Raw genomic sequence first — 19,853 nt, forward strand, 5'->3', positions numbered from 1 at the left:
CACCAATTGTATTTAAAATACAGCCTACTGCTTAAACAAGGTGTAGGTCCACAGTACACTCAAGCCTTGAATTTTTTTTCACAGAAGGATGTATCCACTAGATCCTATGCTGGTTAGTCAAGCTGGAAAGGAATAGTAATGATGTATTGACCTTGTGAAATTCCTGATGCACCACATTGGGATTTGTGGAAATGTTGCAGATTACCAGGATGTTGCCAAGATTTGAAAATATGTCTTATGAAGCAAGGTTGAGCAAGGTAGGGGCTTTTGTTTTGGAGTGATAAAGGAGGAGAGGTGGCATAATAGAGGTGTGTAAAATTATGGGAGTCATTGGTAGGATAGACAGCCAGCACCATTTTCCAGGAAGGACAGTATTTATGGTAACTGGAGGAATGTTTAGGGAAGATGTCAGAGGTAAGTATTTACAGAGAGTGCTGGGTGCCTGGAATGCCATGCCTGGCTTGGTGATGGAGTCTAGTACAAAAGGAACATTTAAAAGATTCTTAGTCAGGAACATGAATGTCAAAAAAAAAATGTTATGGGTGTGAGGTATGGGAAGATTAGATTGATGGGAGTAGGTTAAAATAGATCCATACAACATTGTACGATGAAGGGCTGTAATGTTCTGTGTTGATCAGTGTTTGTATAGAGCTATTGAAATTACTCAACCTGTTGGAAGTCACCCTAATGGGTGCTGATACCTACAGTAGTTCAGGTATGAAAGCCTAGTTCATTTTTCCAAATAAAGTGGGCTTGCTTTCAGTAATAAAAGCAATACCCAAAATATGAAATGTTCTTCTGCCTGGCCCACTGAATTCCAGCAGCATTTGTTGTTTTTCTTTTTTTAAAAAATCATGCAGTGTTCAACGACAAATATTAATTCCAAAAAAAAGTCTCTCCTCTGAAAATAGGCCCATGTGCACCTCACGTCAGTAATGTGGGCAAAAGCAATATTGGCAGTGCTGAACAGTTGACACCAACTCTGGAATTTAACTCGGGATATGATAAAGATCATAGCCAATTTGATAAAAACATATCAGTATTGAATATCCATCTTGCTTGCCTTAAGCCCCAACTCCAATTACATTTATCGCACCTGCAATTGGGACCAAAATGGTCTGTTACAGTGCAATATGTCTACATTTTAATTTTAGTTTAATTTTAGTGCAGCATAAATGGTAATGTTTTCGTAGGTGTTCCCTATGATGCATTTATCTAGAAATATCTCCATGAATCTATCTCAAGTGTTGATGAGAATTTAATCACAGGGAATAGTGGTGTAGAAGCCTGAGCTGTAGTCGATGAAGAGCAGCCATATGTACAAGTTGCTGTTGTCTAGGTGATCCAGAGCTGAATGGAGAGCCAGTGATATTGTGTCTGCTCTGGAACAATTGTGATGGTATGGGAATTGTAGTGGGTTTAGTCATTACTTAAGTATGTGTTCATTCTGGTCACGACCAACCTCTCAAAGCATTTCATTCCAGTAGATGTTAGTGCTACTGGGTAATAGTCATTGAGACAGCTCACACTACTCTTCTTGGGCACCGGGATAATTGATGCCTTTTTGAAGCAGGTGGGAACCTTCGAATGCAGCAGTGAGAAATTGATGATCAATGTGAAGAGGTGTGTGAGTACAAGAGTTTGTCAGGTACACAAGTACAATATACAGATGAACAAAAATTACTTGCTGCAGAGACACCCTCAACAATAGTGAAAGGAACAACAGGGCTGTGGATCACAAAGACCAGATCAGATTAGATTTTCAAATTGGCTTCCTTGAACTTTTCCTTAATGACTTGATTGTTTTATTGTCATCAATAGAGGATGAGCAAATGTAGGTTCTTGGGAGTCACTATCTCAGAAGATCTTTCCTGGAACCAACACACCAATGGCATCATGAAGAAAGCCTCTACTTCCTCAGGAGTGTGCGGAGGAGCTAGTGGAATTGTTCAAGTGAACCGGTATGGACTTGAAGGGCCAACATGGCCTGTTTCCGTGCTGTAAACGGTTATATGGTTAAAGGATGAGCCAGGAGCTGGCAAATGGCAGGTGGAGCAAAACAAGCAGGTGGTGATAGGGTGGAGTAGGCAGTCAGCAGGTGGTAGATTAAGAGCAGTCAAGGCAAGGAGAAAAATAAGATGGCAGATGGACGCAGAGGAGAAGGTGTGGAGGTAGAGACAGAAACTGGAAGGTGGTAGAGACAGGAGGCAGCAGATGCAGTAATCTAACAAGCAAGGTGATAAGTGGAACCAGATATGGGAAGGATAAGGGTCATTTATGTCAATCAGAGACCTGATTGCTTGTGTGAGTGGCTGTTAGGCAGATGGAACCACATGGGAAAGGGAATGGAACTGGATGAAGGGGAGGCTAAGGAAATATGGAAAAGGGAAAAGAGGGTGAGAGAACCCAGGGTGGATTAGAAGGGGTGAGAAAGGAAGATAGGAAATGTGCATAACCTAAAAATAAAAATTCAATATTCATACCATTTAGATGTGGTCTACCAAGGCAGAATAAGAGGCGTTGTTCTCATTTGCATCTGTCCTCACTCTGGCAGTGGATAAGGCAAAGGACACACAGATTGAGATGGGAAGAAGAGTTAAAAAGACATGAAACCAGGAGCTCAAAATGGCCATTGCAGACTTGAGATCTGTCACTAAATTGTTGAATGTCAACATATGATCAAAATACTTTTCATCTCTAGCCTCCAAGATCTGAAAAGCCTAGATCTAGTTTTCCTCATTCTACCCCATTCTTGTGTTTCCTAAATTAGTTTCAGCTCCAGATATCTGTGTTTAAACAAGAAGTCTGCAGATGCTTGAGAACTGGAACAAGGCACACAAAAAGTGCTGGCAGAACTCAGCAGATCATGCACTGTCCATGGAAAGCAATAGGCATTCGACATGTCAGGGCTCAATCCTCCTGAATGTTTGACTCTCAGGCAGCCTGGAGGCAGTGGATCAAAGGATAGGTTTCTTTGCTGTCTGATTTTATACCAATATCAAGTCCAAAATGATGTGGTCAGCAGATAATCAACACAGTTCTCATTGGTTTAAAAGGTAGCAGAGTGCTGCTCTTGTGTTGACTGTATTGCTCTGAAGGAGAACAGAATAATTACAGCGCCAGCCTCTTGCTATTTGTTAAACAAATTGTGCAGAAATGCAAAATTTATGAAGTGGATTTTGCCCGACCTCAAAATAGAGATTGAAATGTCACTAATTTACATGTTATTGCTTGCAATCCTTTAAAAAAAAACAGGAGTTGAATGGATATATAATTGAAAAGACGATTGAAGTGGAAGAGTTGGAGGGCGATTTTGATCACTGTTTGGAATCAACAGCAGTAACTTGAAGTTGCCAAAGCAATCTTTTAGTCATTGTGTAACAAGAGAAGCCAGACACTGATGAGTATAATATTGTGTTTAAATGAAGATATTTTGTAGGGTACAATATTTATTTCAAACATTGCCAATAAACTCACCAAGCCAAACAGTATCCACAGGTAAAAGAAAAAAAAGCCCAACGTCTCTATCTTGTAATAATTGGGGAATGATGAGTATACAGAATGGTGGGGCAAGCTTAAGGGGTTTGATGGCCTCCTACTATTTTCTTGTGTTCTCATTGAATTACTGTAGTGAAGATGACCGGGGGGCGGGGGAAATGAAATAAACATTCTGTGTTTCCATTGTTCATTGACGTGCTGACATGAGAAAGACTATTGAACCCTTCGAGAAAAACCTTGCTCTTCACTCTTAACCATATAACCGTTTACAGAACAGAAACAGGCTAGTTTGGTCCATGCTGAACATCTTTTCCCACCTAGCCCAACTAACCTGCATTTGGCCCATAACCCTCCACACCTTTCCAGTTCATATACCTATCGAACCTTTCCTTGAATATTAACATCGATCTTGCGTCTACCACCACTGCCAGAAGTTCATTCCATACCCCCACCGTCCACAGCGTGAAGAAATTCTCCCTTATGTTTCCCTTAAACTTTTCCCCTTTTAATCTCAATCCATGCCCTCTTGTTTGAATCTCCTCCATTCTCAGTGGAAAAAGCCTATCCACATTGACTATCTGTCCCCCTTATAATTTTGAATACCTCTAACAAATCACCCCTCAACCTTTTACGATCCATGGAATAAAGTCCCAGCCTGCCCAACCTTTCCCTGGAACTAAAACCCTGAAACCTGGCAACATTCTCATAAATCTCCTCTGCACTCTCTCTATACTGTTTATATCTTTCCTGTAATTAGGCGACCAAAACTGCATACAAAATTCCAAATTTGGCCTCACCAATGCCTAATGCAATTTCAACATAACATCCCGATTCCTGTATTCTATACTCTGATTTATGAAACACAACGTACTAAATGGTTTCTTCACCACCCTATCCATGTGATTCAACTTTCAGGGAATTATGTACCATGACTCCTAAATCCCTTTGTTCCACTGAATTCCTCAATTGTCTACCATTTAATGTGCATGACCTATTTTGATTAGTCCTACCAAAATGTAGCACCTCACATTTATCAGTATTAAACTCCATCTGCCATCTTGCCATTGCTTTTATCCAAAACTTCTCATCCTCTCCGTTACATTTTTAAACTTTCAGCCCTATATTACCAAAGCAGAAACTACAGGAAATAGTCTTTCTTATTTACTTAATTCTATCTGAAAGAAAAATTGTTAAATCTGTTTCCGTTAAGTAATTCCAGGGAAGAAAAGCTTTCCTAAAAAACTGGAATTTCCTATTCTCTGCACTGTTTTTGCGAGTTCACTCTATCCTCTATCCTCTTTTACAGTACAAATTTTGTTAAACCAAAGACAAAAGGCTAATTTGCATTCTAACATGTGCATGCATAATACAAGGTATGGAGATTCCATTTAAACAACTTCATTTGGCTAATTTAAACTTTGAAATGAAGAGCACATATGTTTTCACTGTGAAAACATGATCGTTCTTGACTTCTAGAAGCACATTCCAATATCAGGACCTTGGAGCTCAGGAGGATTTTTTTTTAAATCAGCCTTGGTACCTTAAGATTGCTGGTTAATTCCTATTGAACCATTATTTGCACAAGATCCAAATAATTTCAAAAATATGGAGGAATGTAGTTTACAGCATTTATGGATATGCTGAAGATATGATTGCTTGGCCCATTTAATTTCTGATTGTAGTCCATTCAAAATTCAACCCATTTTTGAAAAAGCTCAAATCTAGAACTTCGATCAATAGCTGACCACATTTTCCTAGATTGTTCAGGTAAGACATTTACTGTAAAATTTGTAATTTAATGCAAAATATTTCATTTACAGGTTAATATTAATAATATTAAGATTTAATAAAATGACATGAACTTTAGACAAATATCCATTTCCTCCTTTTGTTTAAAAAATGCATTTTGATTTACTGAAATAAGGTTATAATGTATCTAAACATTTACCATAGTCCATAATTACTTTAAGGGTTTCTGTTTCTTTCTAGAAAGTGAGCAGTAAACAAAAAACTGGCAATTGCTTTGATTGTCAGTATCGCAAGCATTCTCTCCTTTGCAAGAAATACATTTTGCAAGAGGACAATCAGTTTTATATTAAATGCTATGAGAATTTATATTCCAATACTGTACGTGAAGACTGCAAGGCACCAATTGGAAGTTACTGCAAGGTAACTGAATACTCAGGTTAATTAATCATATGCATTTTTAATTATGCACCAAATAAATGTTGGTTTAGTACCAGACCAATATGTCATTGTCTGACCATTACAAAAACTGATTAATATAAACATGAAAGTAACATTTGAAGGTAACAAAGTTGATCTCATAGTACATCATTTCCACCCCCACCACCACCCCACCCTGAAACAAAAATCGGGATAGACAACTTCAAGCTGAACCAAGATATTTTCAAATGAGCTGCATCATGTAGGAAGTTGGAGAAACGTTAAGGCTGACTGAAGTTAACATGTTTAATTGCACACTAATGCTGACACTGTATTAGTTCAACTGACCTAAGAATTTGTTGCCACTGATTTTCATTGTATTCAACATCTGATGATGCTTGTGTCATTGTCCAACAATCGTTGGCCTGCATTGATGGATTCCAGAGGCCCTGATACTTCTTTTCAATTTCACAATGTCCTGGTGAAACCTTTCACCATGTTCATCACTGACTCCACAAGATCAGCAGGGAAGAAGTCGAAGAGCAAAGGGAGAAAATTAATTTTCAGTTACATTGCACTTCATAGTTTTGTATGCTTGAAACATGTTGTCAATCATCTGGATGTACTTTGGTGCTCTGAAGTTTCCAAGAAAATTACAACAACACCTTTAAATGTTTTCTAGGCCAAAGCCATTTGCATTGCACCTGTGCTCTTGGATTGACCAAAACTGTTTGCTTTGAAGTCAATATACTAGTAGACAAAAAAAATGACAGGAACTCACAAAAATAAAGTACATCTAAAAACAATACGTGATAGGAAGATTTTTTTAAAACTTTATTTATTCGTTCAAAATACAGATAATAAGTAACATATATAACAATAAACAAAGCATGAACGTTATATTTTATATATATAAAAAAAGGAAGGAAAAAAAGAGAAAAAAGGAACCCCCCCCTTTCAGCCAACTCTCCTAAGGAGAGCCATAAAGAGAAGAGAAAAAAAAATGAAGTAAACATACATATTAAAATCTAGTCAATGTAAATCAATATGTAAATATTCTGAATATAACAACCACTTATTAATAAAAAAACTATAGTTATCACATGAAAAATATGTAATTTTTTCCATTATTAAGCAATATTTCATCTCATATGCCATCTATTAATATCAATCATATTTGTATCTTTCCACGTACTAGCAATACATTTTTTCACTCTTTCTTCTTTGGCTTGGCTTCGCGGATGAAGATTTATGGAGGGGTATGTCCACGTCTGCTGCAGGCTCGTTGGTGACTGACAAGTCCGATGCGGGACAGGCAGGCACGGTTGCAGCGGTTGCAAGTGAAAATTGGTTGGTTGGGGTTGGGTGGTTGGGTTTTTCCTCCTTTGTCTTTTGTCAGTGAGGTGGGCTCTGCGGTCTTCTTCAAAGGAGGTTGCTGCCTGCCAAACTGTGAGGCGCCAAGATGCATGATTGGAGGCGATATCAACCCACTGGCGGTGGTCAATGTGGCAATCACCAAGAGATTTCTTTAAGCAGTCTTGTACTTCTTCTTTGGTGCACCTCTGTCTCGGTGGCCAGTGGAGAGCTTGCCATAGAACACGATCTTGGGAAGGCGATGGTCCTCCATTCTGGAGACGTGACCCACCCAGCGCAGTTGGGTCTTCAGCAGCATGGATTCGATGCTTGCGGACTCTGCCAGCTCGAGTACTTCGATGTTGGTGATGAAGTCATTCCAATAAATGTTGAGGATGGAGTGGAGACAGCGTTGATGGAAGCATTCTAGGAGCCGTAGGTGATGCTGGTAGAGGACCCATGATTCGGAGCTGAATAGGAGCGTGGGTATGACAACGGCTCTGTACACGCTGATCTTTGTGTGTTTCTTCAGGTGGTTGTTTTTCCAGACTCTTTTGTGTAGTCTTCCAAAGGCGCTATTTGCCTTGGCGAGTCTGTTGTCTATCTCTTTGTCGATCCTTACATCAGATGAAATGGTGGAGCCGAGGTAGGTAAACATTTTTTCACTACAGATAGCGCTAAATATACAAAAACAAATTGAAATTTATCTAGTCCCAGACCTTTCAGAGGTTGCAAACTACCCAATAAAAATACCGTCGGATCTAAAGATATATTAGTCTTATACAGGTATTCCAGAAACAATTGTATTTTCTTCCAAAAAGATTGTATATATATATATATATATATATATATATACACATGACCAAACCGCATGAAAAAAAAATTCCAACAGCATTACCACATCTAAAACACAAATCTGATTCCTAAAGACCATAATAGGAAGATTTTTAAATGATTTTTTATGATCGGAAGCCCAAAATCCAGAAAATACACCCAAAAGAGTTCAGGAAGCACAAACTTCATTGTCCCATTCCTCTTAACTAATTAAGCATTGGAATATGTAATTTGTTATCACTTTGAATATGGAAATACAATGCCTGGGACAAAGACAATTTGTTTTCCTTTAATTGCTCCTGTTCTCCACAGTTTTAAATTTGTACCCATACAATTCACATATGAATAGAGCGCATATTCAAGATTTTATTCAAGGTTGTTTGCATTCATTTTGGTTTGACCATGTAGAAATTACAGCACTTTTCAGTACCCTCATGTCAGAGCATCATAATATTTGGGACATAGCAATGGTACGTATATTAAAGTAGTCATGTTTAGTACTTTGTTGCATAATTCTTGCAAGCAACAAAGTACTAAACATGACTAATATACAGGTCATACCATTCAATGACTGCTTGAAGTCTGTGATTCATAGACATCACCAGGTGCTGAGAACCTTCTCTGGTGATGCTCTGCCAGGCCTCTACTGCAGCCATCTTCAGCTCCTACTTGTTTCAATGGCTTGTACCCCTAAATTTTCTCTTCAGCATATGGAAGACATGCTCAAATGGATTTAGATTGGGTGACTGACTTGACCATTCAAGAAGTTTCCAGTTTTTAGCTTTGAAAAACCCCTTTGTTGCTTTGGCAGTATGTTTGGGTTCATCACCTTGCTGAAGGATGAAGCACCATCCAAAAAATTTGAAGGCTTTTGCTTGAACTTGAGCAGATGTTTCTATACACCTCAGAATTCATTGTGCTATTGTGATCAGCATTTATATCATCTATGAAGATAAGTACACCAGTATCTGCATCAGCCATACATGCCCAGGCCATCACACCCCCACAAATGAGTTGATGTGCTTTTGATCTTGGGCAGTTCCTTTACACCTCTACACTTTGCGCTTGCCATCACTTTGATACAGGTTAATCTTGGACTCATCTGTCCACAAGACCTCTTTTCCAGAATTCTGTAGGGTCTTTTAAATACCCCTTGGCAAACTGTAATCTGGCCATCTGTTTCTGTGGCTAACTAATGGTTTGCCTCTTGCAGTGTAGCCTCTGTATTTCTGTTCATGAAATCTTCTATGGACAGTAGTCATCAACACACTCACACCTGTCTCCTTAAGAGTGTTTCTGACAGGCATTTGGGGATTTGTCTTCATTATGATGGGAATCTTTTTTGTCATCTGCTGTGGAGGTCTTTCTTGGGCTACCAGCCCCTTTGTGATTACTGAGCTCACCAGTATACTCTTTCTTTCTCAGGACGTTCCAAACAGTGATTTTGGTAATTCGAAGGTTTGGGTGACGTCTCCTCTTGTTTTATTGTTGTTTGTAATACTCATAATGTATTAAAATACTCTTTGACTTTCATTGGCACAATTTTGGTCCACATGTTGTAAAATGGCAACTGCAGACTGCAAAGGTGATCATAAGCTAAGGACCAAGTCTAGTTTCCTTATACCCGCACCCATGAAGCAATTAAACATACGCAAGTTATCATGAACACCTAAAATGAGGGAACTATGTGTAGAAAGTGCTGTAATTACTATGTGGTCGAACCAAGATGTATACAAATAACCTTGAGGAAAATCTGGAATGTGCACTTTAATTACATATGAATTGTTTGATTACAAATTTAAAACTGTAGGGGAAATTAAAGAAAAAGGGCTTTTGTCCCAAATATTATGGAGGGCACTGTATATTGTAACTGTCTAATAATGATAGCTTATATTTATAGCATACAAATTTGAATTTTACATTTAATTTAGACATGCAGCGCGGTAAAAGCCCCTTTCAGCCCATGAGCCCATGCCGCTCAAATACCTGAATTCACCTTCAGTTTTGAAGGGTGGGAAGAAACCAGAGCGATCAGAGGCATCCCACACAGTCATATGGAGAGCACACAAGCTCCTTGCAGTCAGTGCCCGATTCAAACCAGTCGCTGATGCTGCACTGCTCCACTAACTGTGACATTTATTTAACTAACACTTACTTTAATTCATGGATTTATCCTACAAGGATCATCACTGCATAAACAATGTTTCAAGTGTGCTGAATATTGCTGTTCTCTTGCTGAGAAACCTTTTGCTGCCAAGGATGAGCATATTCTATGCACAGAATGCGACTCTAACAAGTACTCTTCAAAATACTTCACCTGCATGAAAACCATCATGCCTGGTAAAAGTCCACGAGGAAGATTTTCATCTTTCAATGCACAGAATAAGCAGGATGTAACTATTATAAATTACCTTTATTTTCCCCAAACTAAATCTGTATTTCTAATTATGATGCTGGCCAGACTAATTGGAAGACTAACTCCCATCATTCTCCACGTTCTTGTATTCAACATATCTTTTCTTCCATTCCACTTGCTTGTGTTGTTATGGAAACCAGCAGCACTTGTCTTTTGTGGAACATACCAGGCCTACTCCTTGGAGCAATCTGACAGTGAATTGGCTTTGCCCTCACTTAGAGATCTACTCCTGGCAGACTTCACATCTTGCCTCACCCCACAAGTTTGTGATCAGTTCAGACATGAAGAACTACACACCATCTCTGCCTCCTTTCTCAGGGCCAAAATCAATTCTCCCCATTCCTCTCATCATATCCACTTAACACCTTTTGACTGGTACTCTGTTCTCCACCCTCTGCCATTCTTTCCCCTTTCTCTCCCCAGCCTTCAATTCAGATGCCTGCCTGGTTTTTGCTTATACCTCAGGCTCAAAACATCCGTAAAATATTGTTCCCTCCTATGGATGCTGCAAGGCCACTGAATTCATGAGAACATAAGAAATAGGAGCAGGGGTCGCCCATCCAACAGGTATAGCCTACTCTGCCATTCAATTAGATCATGGCTGATCTGATGATAGGCTCATCTGCACCTGTCTGCATTTTCCCGCATATCCCTCAATTCCCTTGCACTGTCAAACATATTTACTGAGGTAGCTTCCACTGCTTCAAAGGGCAGTGAATCCCATAGATTCAGCACCCACTGGGTAAAGCAGTTTCTCATTTCTGTCCTCCATCTATGAACCTGAATCTTGAGGCTATATACCCTCATTCTTGTCTCCTCCACCAATGGAAACAACTTAACTACCTTTACCTTATCTATGCGTTTCGTAATTTTATTTGTTTCTATAAGATTCCCTCTCATTCTTCCAAATTCCAATAAGTACAGTCCCAGATGACTCAATCTCTCCTCACAGGTTAGCCCCCTCATCTCTGGAATCAACCTGGTGAACCTTCTCTTCACCATTTCCAAAGCCAATACATTCTTCCTCAAGTAAGGAGACCAGAACTGCGCACAGTACACCAGATGTGGCTTCACCAGTACCTTATACAATTGCATCATAATCTCAGTGTTCCCAAATTCAATCCCTCTAGCAATGAAGGTCAACATTCCATATGCCTTCTTGATAGCCTGCTGCATCTGCAACCCATCTTTTGCAATTCACGCACAAGCACTCCCAAGTTGCTCTGCACGGCAGCAGGCTGCAATCAGTTGCCAGTTAAATAACTTTCCGATCTTCTATTTTTCCTTCCAAACTGGATAACGTTACATTTGCCAAAGTCATACATCCATCTGGCAGATATCACTTCATCCTGATGGTGAAATTAAACTCGTTTGGTATTATATACATCTTAAGAAATTAATCCAATAATTACAAGTGTTCCTCATGAACCTAATCATCTAGAAATCCTATTCTTAATAAAGTACATATTGTGGTGAAGGTGGCAGGATGCAATTCCATTTGCAGTAAAACATGAACGTCTCTAGATACTGTAGTCAAAACACAGAAATGCTGGAGGAACAAATCAGTACAAAGGGGAATGATTTTGTAGCCATTACAGAAATGTGGTTGCAGTGTGGAGAGGATTGGGTATTAAATATCCAAGGATATCAGATAATATAGATGTAGTGCAGATATTTAGGTCACAAACAAAACCAGAGCAAATTTGAATTAACCAATCAAGAGTACACTTTATTCTAACTTTAAAAAATTGTTGTAATCATGAAACGCAAGGGAAACCGTTGGCATGAAATGTGGTTTGCATTTAAATGCTGCTGGCAGCCAATAGGAACCAAACCTTTTATCCCGAAGGAAAATGATAACTACAGTGTCCTATGCTATGAAAACCAATTTGCTCTGCACTGTTCATCTTGCAAGAAGGTAGAAATTCTATTAAATGTGGTCATTTAATTATTTTTACTCTGAATATATCATTTTTATTGTATCCAAATAACAGTGGAGTAAACATTGAATGAGAATTCATTCATGGAGAAATAAAGCAGCAAATTACAGAAGTTACACTTGGGAAATTTAGTTTTGTGTTCCTCTCCCAAATGCTGTTTGGTTTTGATTAGCTGGGATGAAATGGGAGCAACATTCTAGAGGAAGTGCACTCAAGCATCATACAAATCACCTTCATTCCAAAAATAAATGCCATTATTTCTATCAAGTAAAATAAAATGTACACTACAGTCATCAATGTGACATTGTGAGGAACGGATTTGCACATATACAGCAGTGCTTCACAACTGGAACAGCACAGCTTTCCACAAGGTACAGTAAAGCCACAAAAATGCTGGAGGAACTTAGCAAGTCATGCAGTGTCCATGGGAGGTGATCAATTTTTTTTTTTGCCTAAGCCCTTCTTTAAGGCAAGAACATAAACCAGGCAGACACCTGAATAAAAAGGCTGGAGAGGAGGGTAAGATAGGGCAAGGGGAGAACAGGCCAACAGACAACAGATCATAATTGAACATGGATAGGACAGGTGAGGAAACGTAAGAATTCATCATGGTAGGGAAGTTGGCTCTGTTAATATGAGGAGTGGAGACAGAGGGAAAGGGAAAGAAAGACAGAGCTAGAGGAAGATACATTGGGGAAGGGGCGAGATAATGGAAGAAGATGGTTAATGGAAACCGGAGAAGTCGATGTTAATGTCATCGGGTTGGAGGATGGCCAGAATGGATACAATGTGTTGTTCCTCCAATTTGCAGGTGGTCTCAGTCTAGCAGTGCATGAGACCACCTCTTGGCATCCAGCAACTCCAACTCCCTTTCCCTCTGCCTCCAGCTCTACATTCACAGATCCACCCAACTCCTCCAATCAATTCACACTTTTCCATGTTCAATTATGGGTCTTCACCTATTGGTCTTTGCTCTTCTGCCCTGCTTTCTCTTCCCTCCTACTTCAGCCATTTTATTCAGGTACCTGTGTGTTATTTCCTCACACCTTGAAGCCCTAAATGTTGGTTATGTAGCTTTACTTCCTGTGGGCACTGTGAGACCTGCTGAATTCCTCCAGTATTTTGGGGTTTTTAATATGTGATGTAATATTTGGGAGATAAATAGGTAAAATTAGAGTAGGTTACATACATACACACATTGAACAAGAAGGGAATTAAATTAATAGTGATAAGTTAATGTTTGATTCTGTTTTCATGTTTAAAGATAATTAAAAACAACTTTTGTTTAAGTAACCATTTGTCATGGTGAATATCTATTGCTGCTGGGTTTTTGGGTCCTTTGGGCTTGTAACAACTACAATCACAGCATCTGCAGACTTTCGTGTTTCACTACATAGCATAGTATTCATTTTGTGAATTTTAAGGTCCACAGATAGTTGTTAAGGAAGGGGTCATAAGCATTCACCTGATTGGTCAAAATGGGTCTTCATTTAACATTAGATTCAAAGGACAAGTTAGATCAGTCACAGTTACATCAGGATAACATTGGTGGGTCACAATGATTTGCATGCTCTCGTCTCTGCTTAAAATGAAATCTTGTAATCCTGGGGCAAAATATTTACAATACTTGCCACATTTGGCTGTGCAACATGAGGCTGTGGTCTGCTGGAGACTGACTCTTGAGAACCAGGTATTGGAACTGGTATTCGAGAGGGTGCTGGGGGAAAATAGTGTTCCTGAAGGGTCCTGGGCACTGAAGGATTCCTCATTAAGTCAGAAGCTTGGATCTGGACTTGGGTTGTCGAAGATTTGAACTGAACTCAAGTCTTGTGCAACTGCAGAGGCTGTGGGAGCACTGGAGGTGAATCCACGGACACAGAGTGACTCTGAAGGAATTCTCTTTTTCTTCTCTTTCTCCAACTGTAAGGGGCAGCAGGCAAAACCAATGGTGAATCTTTGCCTGCCTTATGGCAGACTAAAGGCAATTTCGTGTAATACTATACAGCATTTCTATTTTTATTACATGACAGTAAATAGTATCTGATCATTACAACTAATCAGTGGAGACCTGAAGGGTCACAATTCTGTAGGTATGAAAATATTTTATGTGGATAGATTATAAAATGACCAGCTGTGAAGTCATGGTTCCAATTTAACAATTCTAATGTGGTGTTTCTCTGTATCATTATTGAATGACGATCTACCGGGACCAATGCCTGAAGAGGGCGCACAAAATCAGTGAACCGGTGCGGACTTGAAAGGCCAACATGGCCTATTTCCGCTCCGTAAATGGTTATATGATTATATGTGCCAGTTAAGTAATTTCCAAATTCTCAGAATTCATATTTCAAATAATATAGTACATAATCTGTAAATTTAAAATGGATTTCTAAAAAAATATTGCTACAGACGACAATTTGTTCAGAAAGTGGCTGCAGGTCTTCTGTGCATGGAAGCTCCCAAGCTTGCAAAGGGGGAAAGTAGCATGCAATATATGCAGCAAATTCTCCTTCACATGCAAGACCAGCCAAGACTGTGCCTTACCCACCTTAAATGAGGGGTCTGAGTCATGTTTTGACATTTCTTAAGAGGACCAACCTTTATCTCTACTGGTGCCAAGGTGTCCAAGGCATCAACATTCTACAAGTAGATTGCTGTTACTTGCAGATTTAATGGCATTCAGTCAGACCTGACCACCACCCAACCAATAATCACCACTGTTAATGTCCACAGAGCTGCATAATTACCTTTCAGATCCAGATTTCAGATTTATTGTCAGAGTACATAGATGACATCACATACAACCCTGAGATTCCTTTTTTCCTGAGGGCATGGCAGGATTACCACTAATTAGTAGTGCAAAAAAATAAACTGTACACAGTGTAAAAATATAAACAAATAAAAGGTCTGCAAACAGATAACAAATGTAAACAAACTGACTGTGCAACACAGAGAGAACAAAAGAAAAATCAATAAAGTACACAAGAGTCCTTAAATGAGTCTCTGACTGAGTTTGTCGTTGAGGAGTCTGATGGTGGAGGGGTAGCAGCTATTCCTGAATCTGGTGATGAATGTCTTGTGGCACCTATACCCTTTTCCTGATGACAGCAGTGAGAAAAGTTTGCGGAGGAGCTAGTGGACCGGTACAGACTTGAAGGGCCGACATGGCCTGTTTCCGTGCTGTAAACGGTTATAGGGTTATATGGTTAAAAGAGCATGTGCTGCATGGTGTGGGTCTTTGATGATTGTTGCCACCCTCTGACTACAGAGTTCCATGTAGATGTACTCAATAGTGGGAAGAGATTTGCCTGTGATGTTCTGGGCTGAGTTTACTCCATTTTGGAGAGCTTTATGCTCAGGGATATTGGTGTTCCAATACCAAACCGTGATGCAGTTGGTCAGCACACTCTCCACCACACATCCATAGAAATTTTCCAGAGTTTCTGGTGTCATACCAAATCTCTGCAACTCCTGAGGAAGTGGAGGCACTGATGTAGTTTTGTCACAATGCTATTGGTGTGTTGGGTCTGTTATGAGTCCAGAGGACCCCAAAACCTAGCAGCAATATATATGCACCACAAAGGGTTATTTAAACAAAAGTTGCTTTTAATTATCTTTGAACATGAAAAAAGAATCAAACTTTAACTTATCTCTATTGACTCACTTAACCTATTTAACCCCCTTCTAATGCTAAGCGCACATGTGTTTAAGTTCAGTAATGTTCTTTGGTTCACAGTCAAATCTCACTAGTTGCAGGCAATGGTTAAAATATGCACAGAAGTTAACATTAATATAGTTCACCAGGCTTTGGTGCTTAACAGGTAAATGGTTGTGTGTGTGTGTGTGTGTGTGTGTGTGTGTGTGTGTGTGTGTGTGTGTGTGTGTGTGTGTGTGTGTGTGTGTGTGTGTGTGTGTGTGTGAGTGAGTGAGTGAGTGAGAGATTTTTTTGTTCCAGGAAATCCACAACTGATTCCTTTTTAATCAGCCACTCTGGTTTCTTGCTGATGAAACTTTCAGGGTTCTCCAGATGATAACCTCTTTCTTTCAAGTCACCACAGAGTTCCTTTCTGTTTCACCTATTCCAAGGGAAACACCAGACACCCAGTCCTCTCCTTTGACCAGGGCATCTTCCAAAGCTTGTCAGCTTGTCCCTCTAGAACCATTCTCTCTCTCTCTCTCTCTCTCTCTCTCTCTCTCGCGCGCGCGCTCTTTCTCTCTCTCTCTCCAACTCTGAGAGCAAAGCTTGTTTTTGCTGCTCTCTGCCTGCAAAGATCACATGACCTTCCAGACAATAAGTTCTGTTTTCCAGGCAAAGCTCCCAATGCATGCTGTTACATTGGTTGCCTTTTGCAAATAATAGTCCATCATGAGCGTCTTAGCACTCTTGCAAAAACTCCTGCAAAAATTCTGTGCTTTATAGTGTTTGTGTGTGACCCGCTCTAACAAACCTTTCCCAATTTATCTCCCAAACACCTCTATATACTCTGTCATTTAATATTTCCTTCCAGTAATTTATAGGAACAACCACCTGATGAATCACCCCCCACTCTTCATTAGCAGGAATATCAAGATCTCCATTTTCTCATCAACAATTCACCTTTCAAGTAATATCCACAAGTCATTTCTTTAATCTCCTGTTCATTTACTCCTTTAACCCTTAAGACAACAAGATCTGTTGCTGAATTAACTCTTTCCTTGACAAAGAGAAATCCTTACTCTCACAATTACCCTGGTCTTTCAAAAGTACTTCAGAAGTATTGGGCATGTCTCTATCAACTGGATCTTCTTCAGCTCACATCATTCCTTTTTGTTTTTCTTATTCCAAGTGAAACATTAGACAGCCAGTCCTCTCCTCTTGCATGAACCACAAGGGCTTTGACCAGGATGCCTTCCAAAAGGCTTTCCCCAAGCTTGCCAGCTTGTCCTGTTCCAGTCCCAGCTGCTGTCTGCAACACTGTACAAGTGTGTGTGTGTGTGTGTGTGTGTGTGTGTGTGTGTGTGTGTGTGTGTGTGTGTGTGTGTGTGTGTGTGTGTGTGTGTGTGTGTATGTGTGTGTGTGTGTCTCTCTCTCTCTCTCACTCAGAGAAAAAAGCCTGTTTGGCTCTCTCTGCTTGCAAAACCACATGACCCCCCCAGAACAATGCTCTGTTCCAGACAATCTGCATCTCCAGCAAGATCTTTCATTTGTTGCCTTTTGTAAACAACAATCCATTAGTGAAGTCTCTTGAGCACTCTTCAAATACCTTGTAAAAGCTCTGAGGCACCAATATATCTAGCATGGGGCAGAGCTCCAGTATTTTAAATAAGATCTGTTTTAAAGTGTTTGCATATAACCTACTCTAACAAATCTTTCTCAATTTATCTCCCAAAAACATATACTCTGTCACAATAGTCAGCATGTTAGAAAACATAATTGGTCTCTTGAACCAAGTGATTAATAAAGATAATAGTTGTCACTCAAGCACTAATCATTGCAACATCCATATCTGTCAACCTGAAAAGAACAGTTTATCCATCTTCTCTCCTGTCTTCTAAGTCTCTACCTATGCTAATTTGTTATCCCAAACACAATGATCCCTTTTCTTGTGTAGTCTTTTATGTGTAACCTTGTGTATACTTCCAACTCTACAATATCCACAGAAACGTTTTTTTAAAATCCATCTTACATGTACGTTATCCAATCATATTTCATTAAATTTTATTTTCCTTTTGATGACCAAATGGACACAGCCTGAAGATGTTTTACATTTCTAAATATTGAGATATCATTTACTTAATGATCGACTCCAGTATTTATTCAACATCTTCAGAATAACCGACCTGAAATTTATGATCTACTCTCCTTGTTTGAATATTGATGCTGCATTTCCTGCTCTCCTTTTCATTGGTATAGTTCAAAAAAAGTAAAAGATTTTAAAAAAAACTATTAATGCATTCTCCATCTTATTAGCCATCTCTTCATAACTCCAGGACATAAGGCATCAGGTTGAAGGGATCTGTTTGCTTCTATTCTTGGTATTTTCCATAATAATTATTACTCCAAATTCCACACTCTCATTAAACTCTTGATTCCTCGCTGAACTTCGATTTTTTTAGGTTTAAAAAAAATGCCAGAGTTTGTTTCTTTATTTCTTAGCACAACTGACTTGCTTCAGACTCCAAGGTATCCACCTTACCCTCACCCTTTTCTTTTTAAATACATGAAGAGACTCAATTCTTTAATCTTTCTTGTTTGCTTAATTTCAATCTATATTTATTTTTTAAATAAATTCTTTTCCCTTCTTTTTCCCACCCCCCCACCACCTCCCACCCCCCCCCACCCCCCCCCCCCCCCCACGCAGCAAACATAAAACCTGGAAGCCTTATCCTTACTACTAGGCTTTGTAACATTGACAATTGTATAATTTCAAAATAATGCAATCTTTAACTGTTTAATATAGCCACAGATGGGTTGTTGTTTTTCTAATTCTTCAGCTTTTAATGAGTATTCATCTCCCACCTGCCTTTTCATTCAGAACGTAGAACAGTACAGCATAGGGACAGGCACTTCAGCCCACAATGTCTGCACTGCCCAAATTAAACTACAACTCTGCCATTTGCACACGATAGCTTTCCTTCTAATTCCTGCATATTCTCGAGTCAAAAGAAGCTTCTTAAAACACTAACATTTCAATCACCCTGGCTAACTTGCACTCCATATCTACCTCATCAGTCTCATTCAGTTTAGTTTGAAAATTGGCATTAAGGAATTATGAGAAATGCTTTCATTTTAATTTTTTTCCCCCAAGGGTTTTTTTTTTGTTCCTTTTACTGTGTTCAACACATTTAATCATTTAATAAAAATACCATGAGCAGGTTGGTTATCCACTGAAATCAATAATGATAGAATTCTCTCAAGGTAACCAAATTTAATCAGCTACTCCAAGATTTTGGTTAACATACAGGGATCTTTAAATGTTCTATTTTTTTAACTATTGGATTGGTCCAATACTTAGCTGCAATGACTGCCTTTCCCCAAATCCATCAATAACACTGTCAAAATGATTGAGTGGGAATTCATCCAATTGTTCTGTTCTCATTGCATACTCACCATTGAATAACAAGGTTTTATTTATTGTCTCAGTATATTTGGTCGTTGTCATAACTGTGGCTAGCGATGCATCCAAAGGCCTGAAGAAAAATTGACCCAATTTTTGATATTTTTCCCCACATTGAACAATTAATGTAGGTGTACTTATTCATTAAAAATACCATTGTTTTGGTCAGGAGTTCACAAGACCTGCTCTATTTTGCTTTGAATTTATGGTTTAATTTATTGGTACAGTAAAAACTGCACATTTTCCCTCCTGTTACCAAACATCATAATGTGAAATTTTCTGTGTTTGAATCTTGCAGACATATGGAATAAGCAATCATGTTATTTGATGATGCTGTTTGGTCTATTGTTAAAGCACTTGATATTTGATTTTATTTAACTTTTCCCTCAGTTCATTATAATTTGCTTTATGACGACCATAAACCTTTTTCTCTAAAACTGATGAAGCTGCAATTTACTTTTGTGACTTTATGTTATATTTTATATTGTATAGAGATAGGTTTTTAAAAATAACCTGCTATAATTTATCTCCTTTAAGTGTAAGTCACAT

At 39.0% G+C, this 19,853-nt stretch overlaps 1 protein-coding gene across 1 annotated transcript; it reads left to right on the forward strand.

Annotated features, from left to right (window-relative positions):
• The first annotated feature begins 405 nt into the window (after nucleotides 1-405).
• Nucleotides 406-13,033, forward strand: LOC138737367 (four and a half LIM domains protein 2-like). Its single transcript, XM_069888115.1, has 8 exons — nucleotides 406-414; nucleotides 4,975-5,034; nucleotides 5,488-5,667; nucleotides 9,277-9,298; nucleotides 10,033-10,191; nucleotides 11,398-11,507; nucleotides 12,087-12,185; nucleotides 13,019-13,033. Exons 1-8 carry the CDS (start codon nucleotides 406-408, stop codon nucleotides 13,031-13,033), a joined length of 654 nt encoding a protein of 217 aa, XP_069744216.1.
• The last annotated feature ends 6,820 nt before the right edge of the window (nucleotides 13,034-19,853 follow it).

Source organism: Narcine bancroftii, chromosome 6, assembly GCF_036971445.1.
Source record: "Narcine bancroftii isolate sNarBan1 chromosome 6, sNarBan1.hap1, whole genome shotgun sequence".
Lineage (NCBI taxonomy): Eukaryota > Metazoa > Chordata > Chondrichthyes > Torpediniformes > Narcinidae > Narcine > Narcine bancroftii.

Bases quoted from the DNA above. Each gene is read 5' to 3' on its own strand.
- LOC138737367 (XM_069888115.1), top strand. The intron at 5,035-5,487 runs GTACCTTAAGAT...GTTTCTTTCTAG, and splicing joins TTTTTTTTAAATCAGCCTTG to AAAGTGAGCAGTAAACAAAA. The intron at 10,192-11,397 runs GTAAAAGTCCAC...CAATCCCTCTAG, and splicing joins CATGAAAACCATCATGCCTG to CAATGAAGGTCAACATTCCA.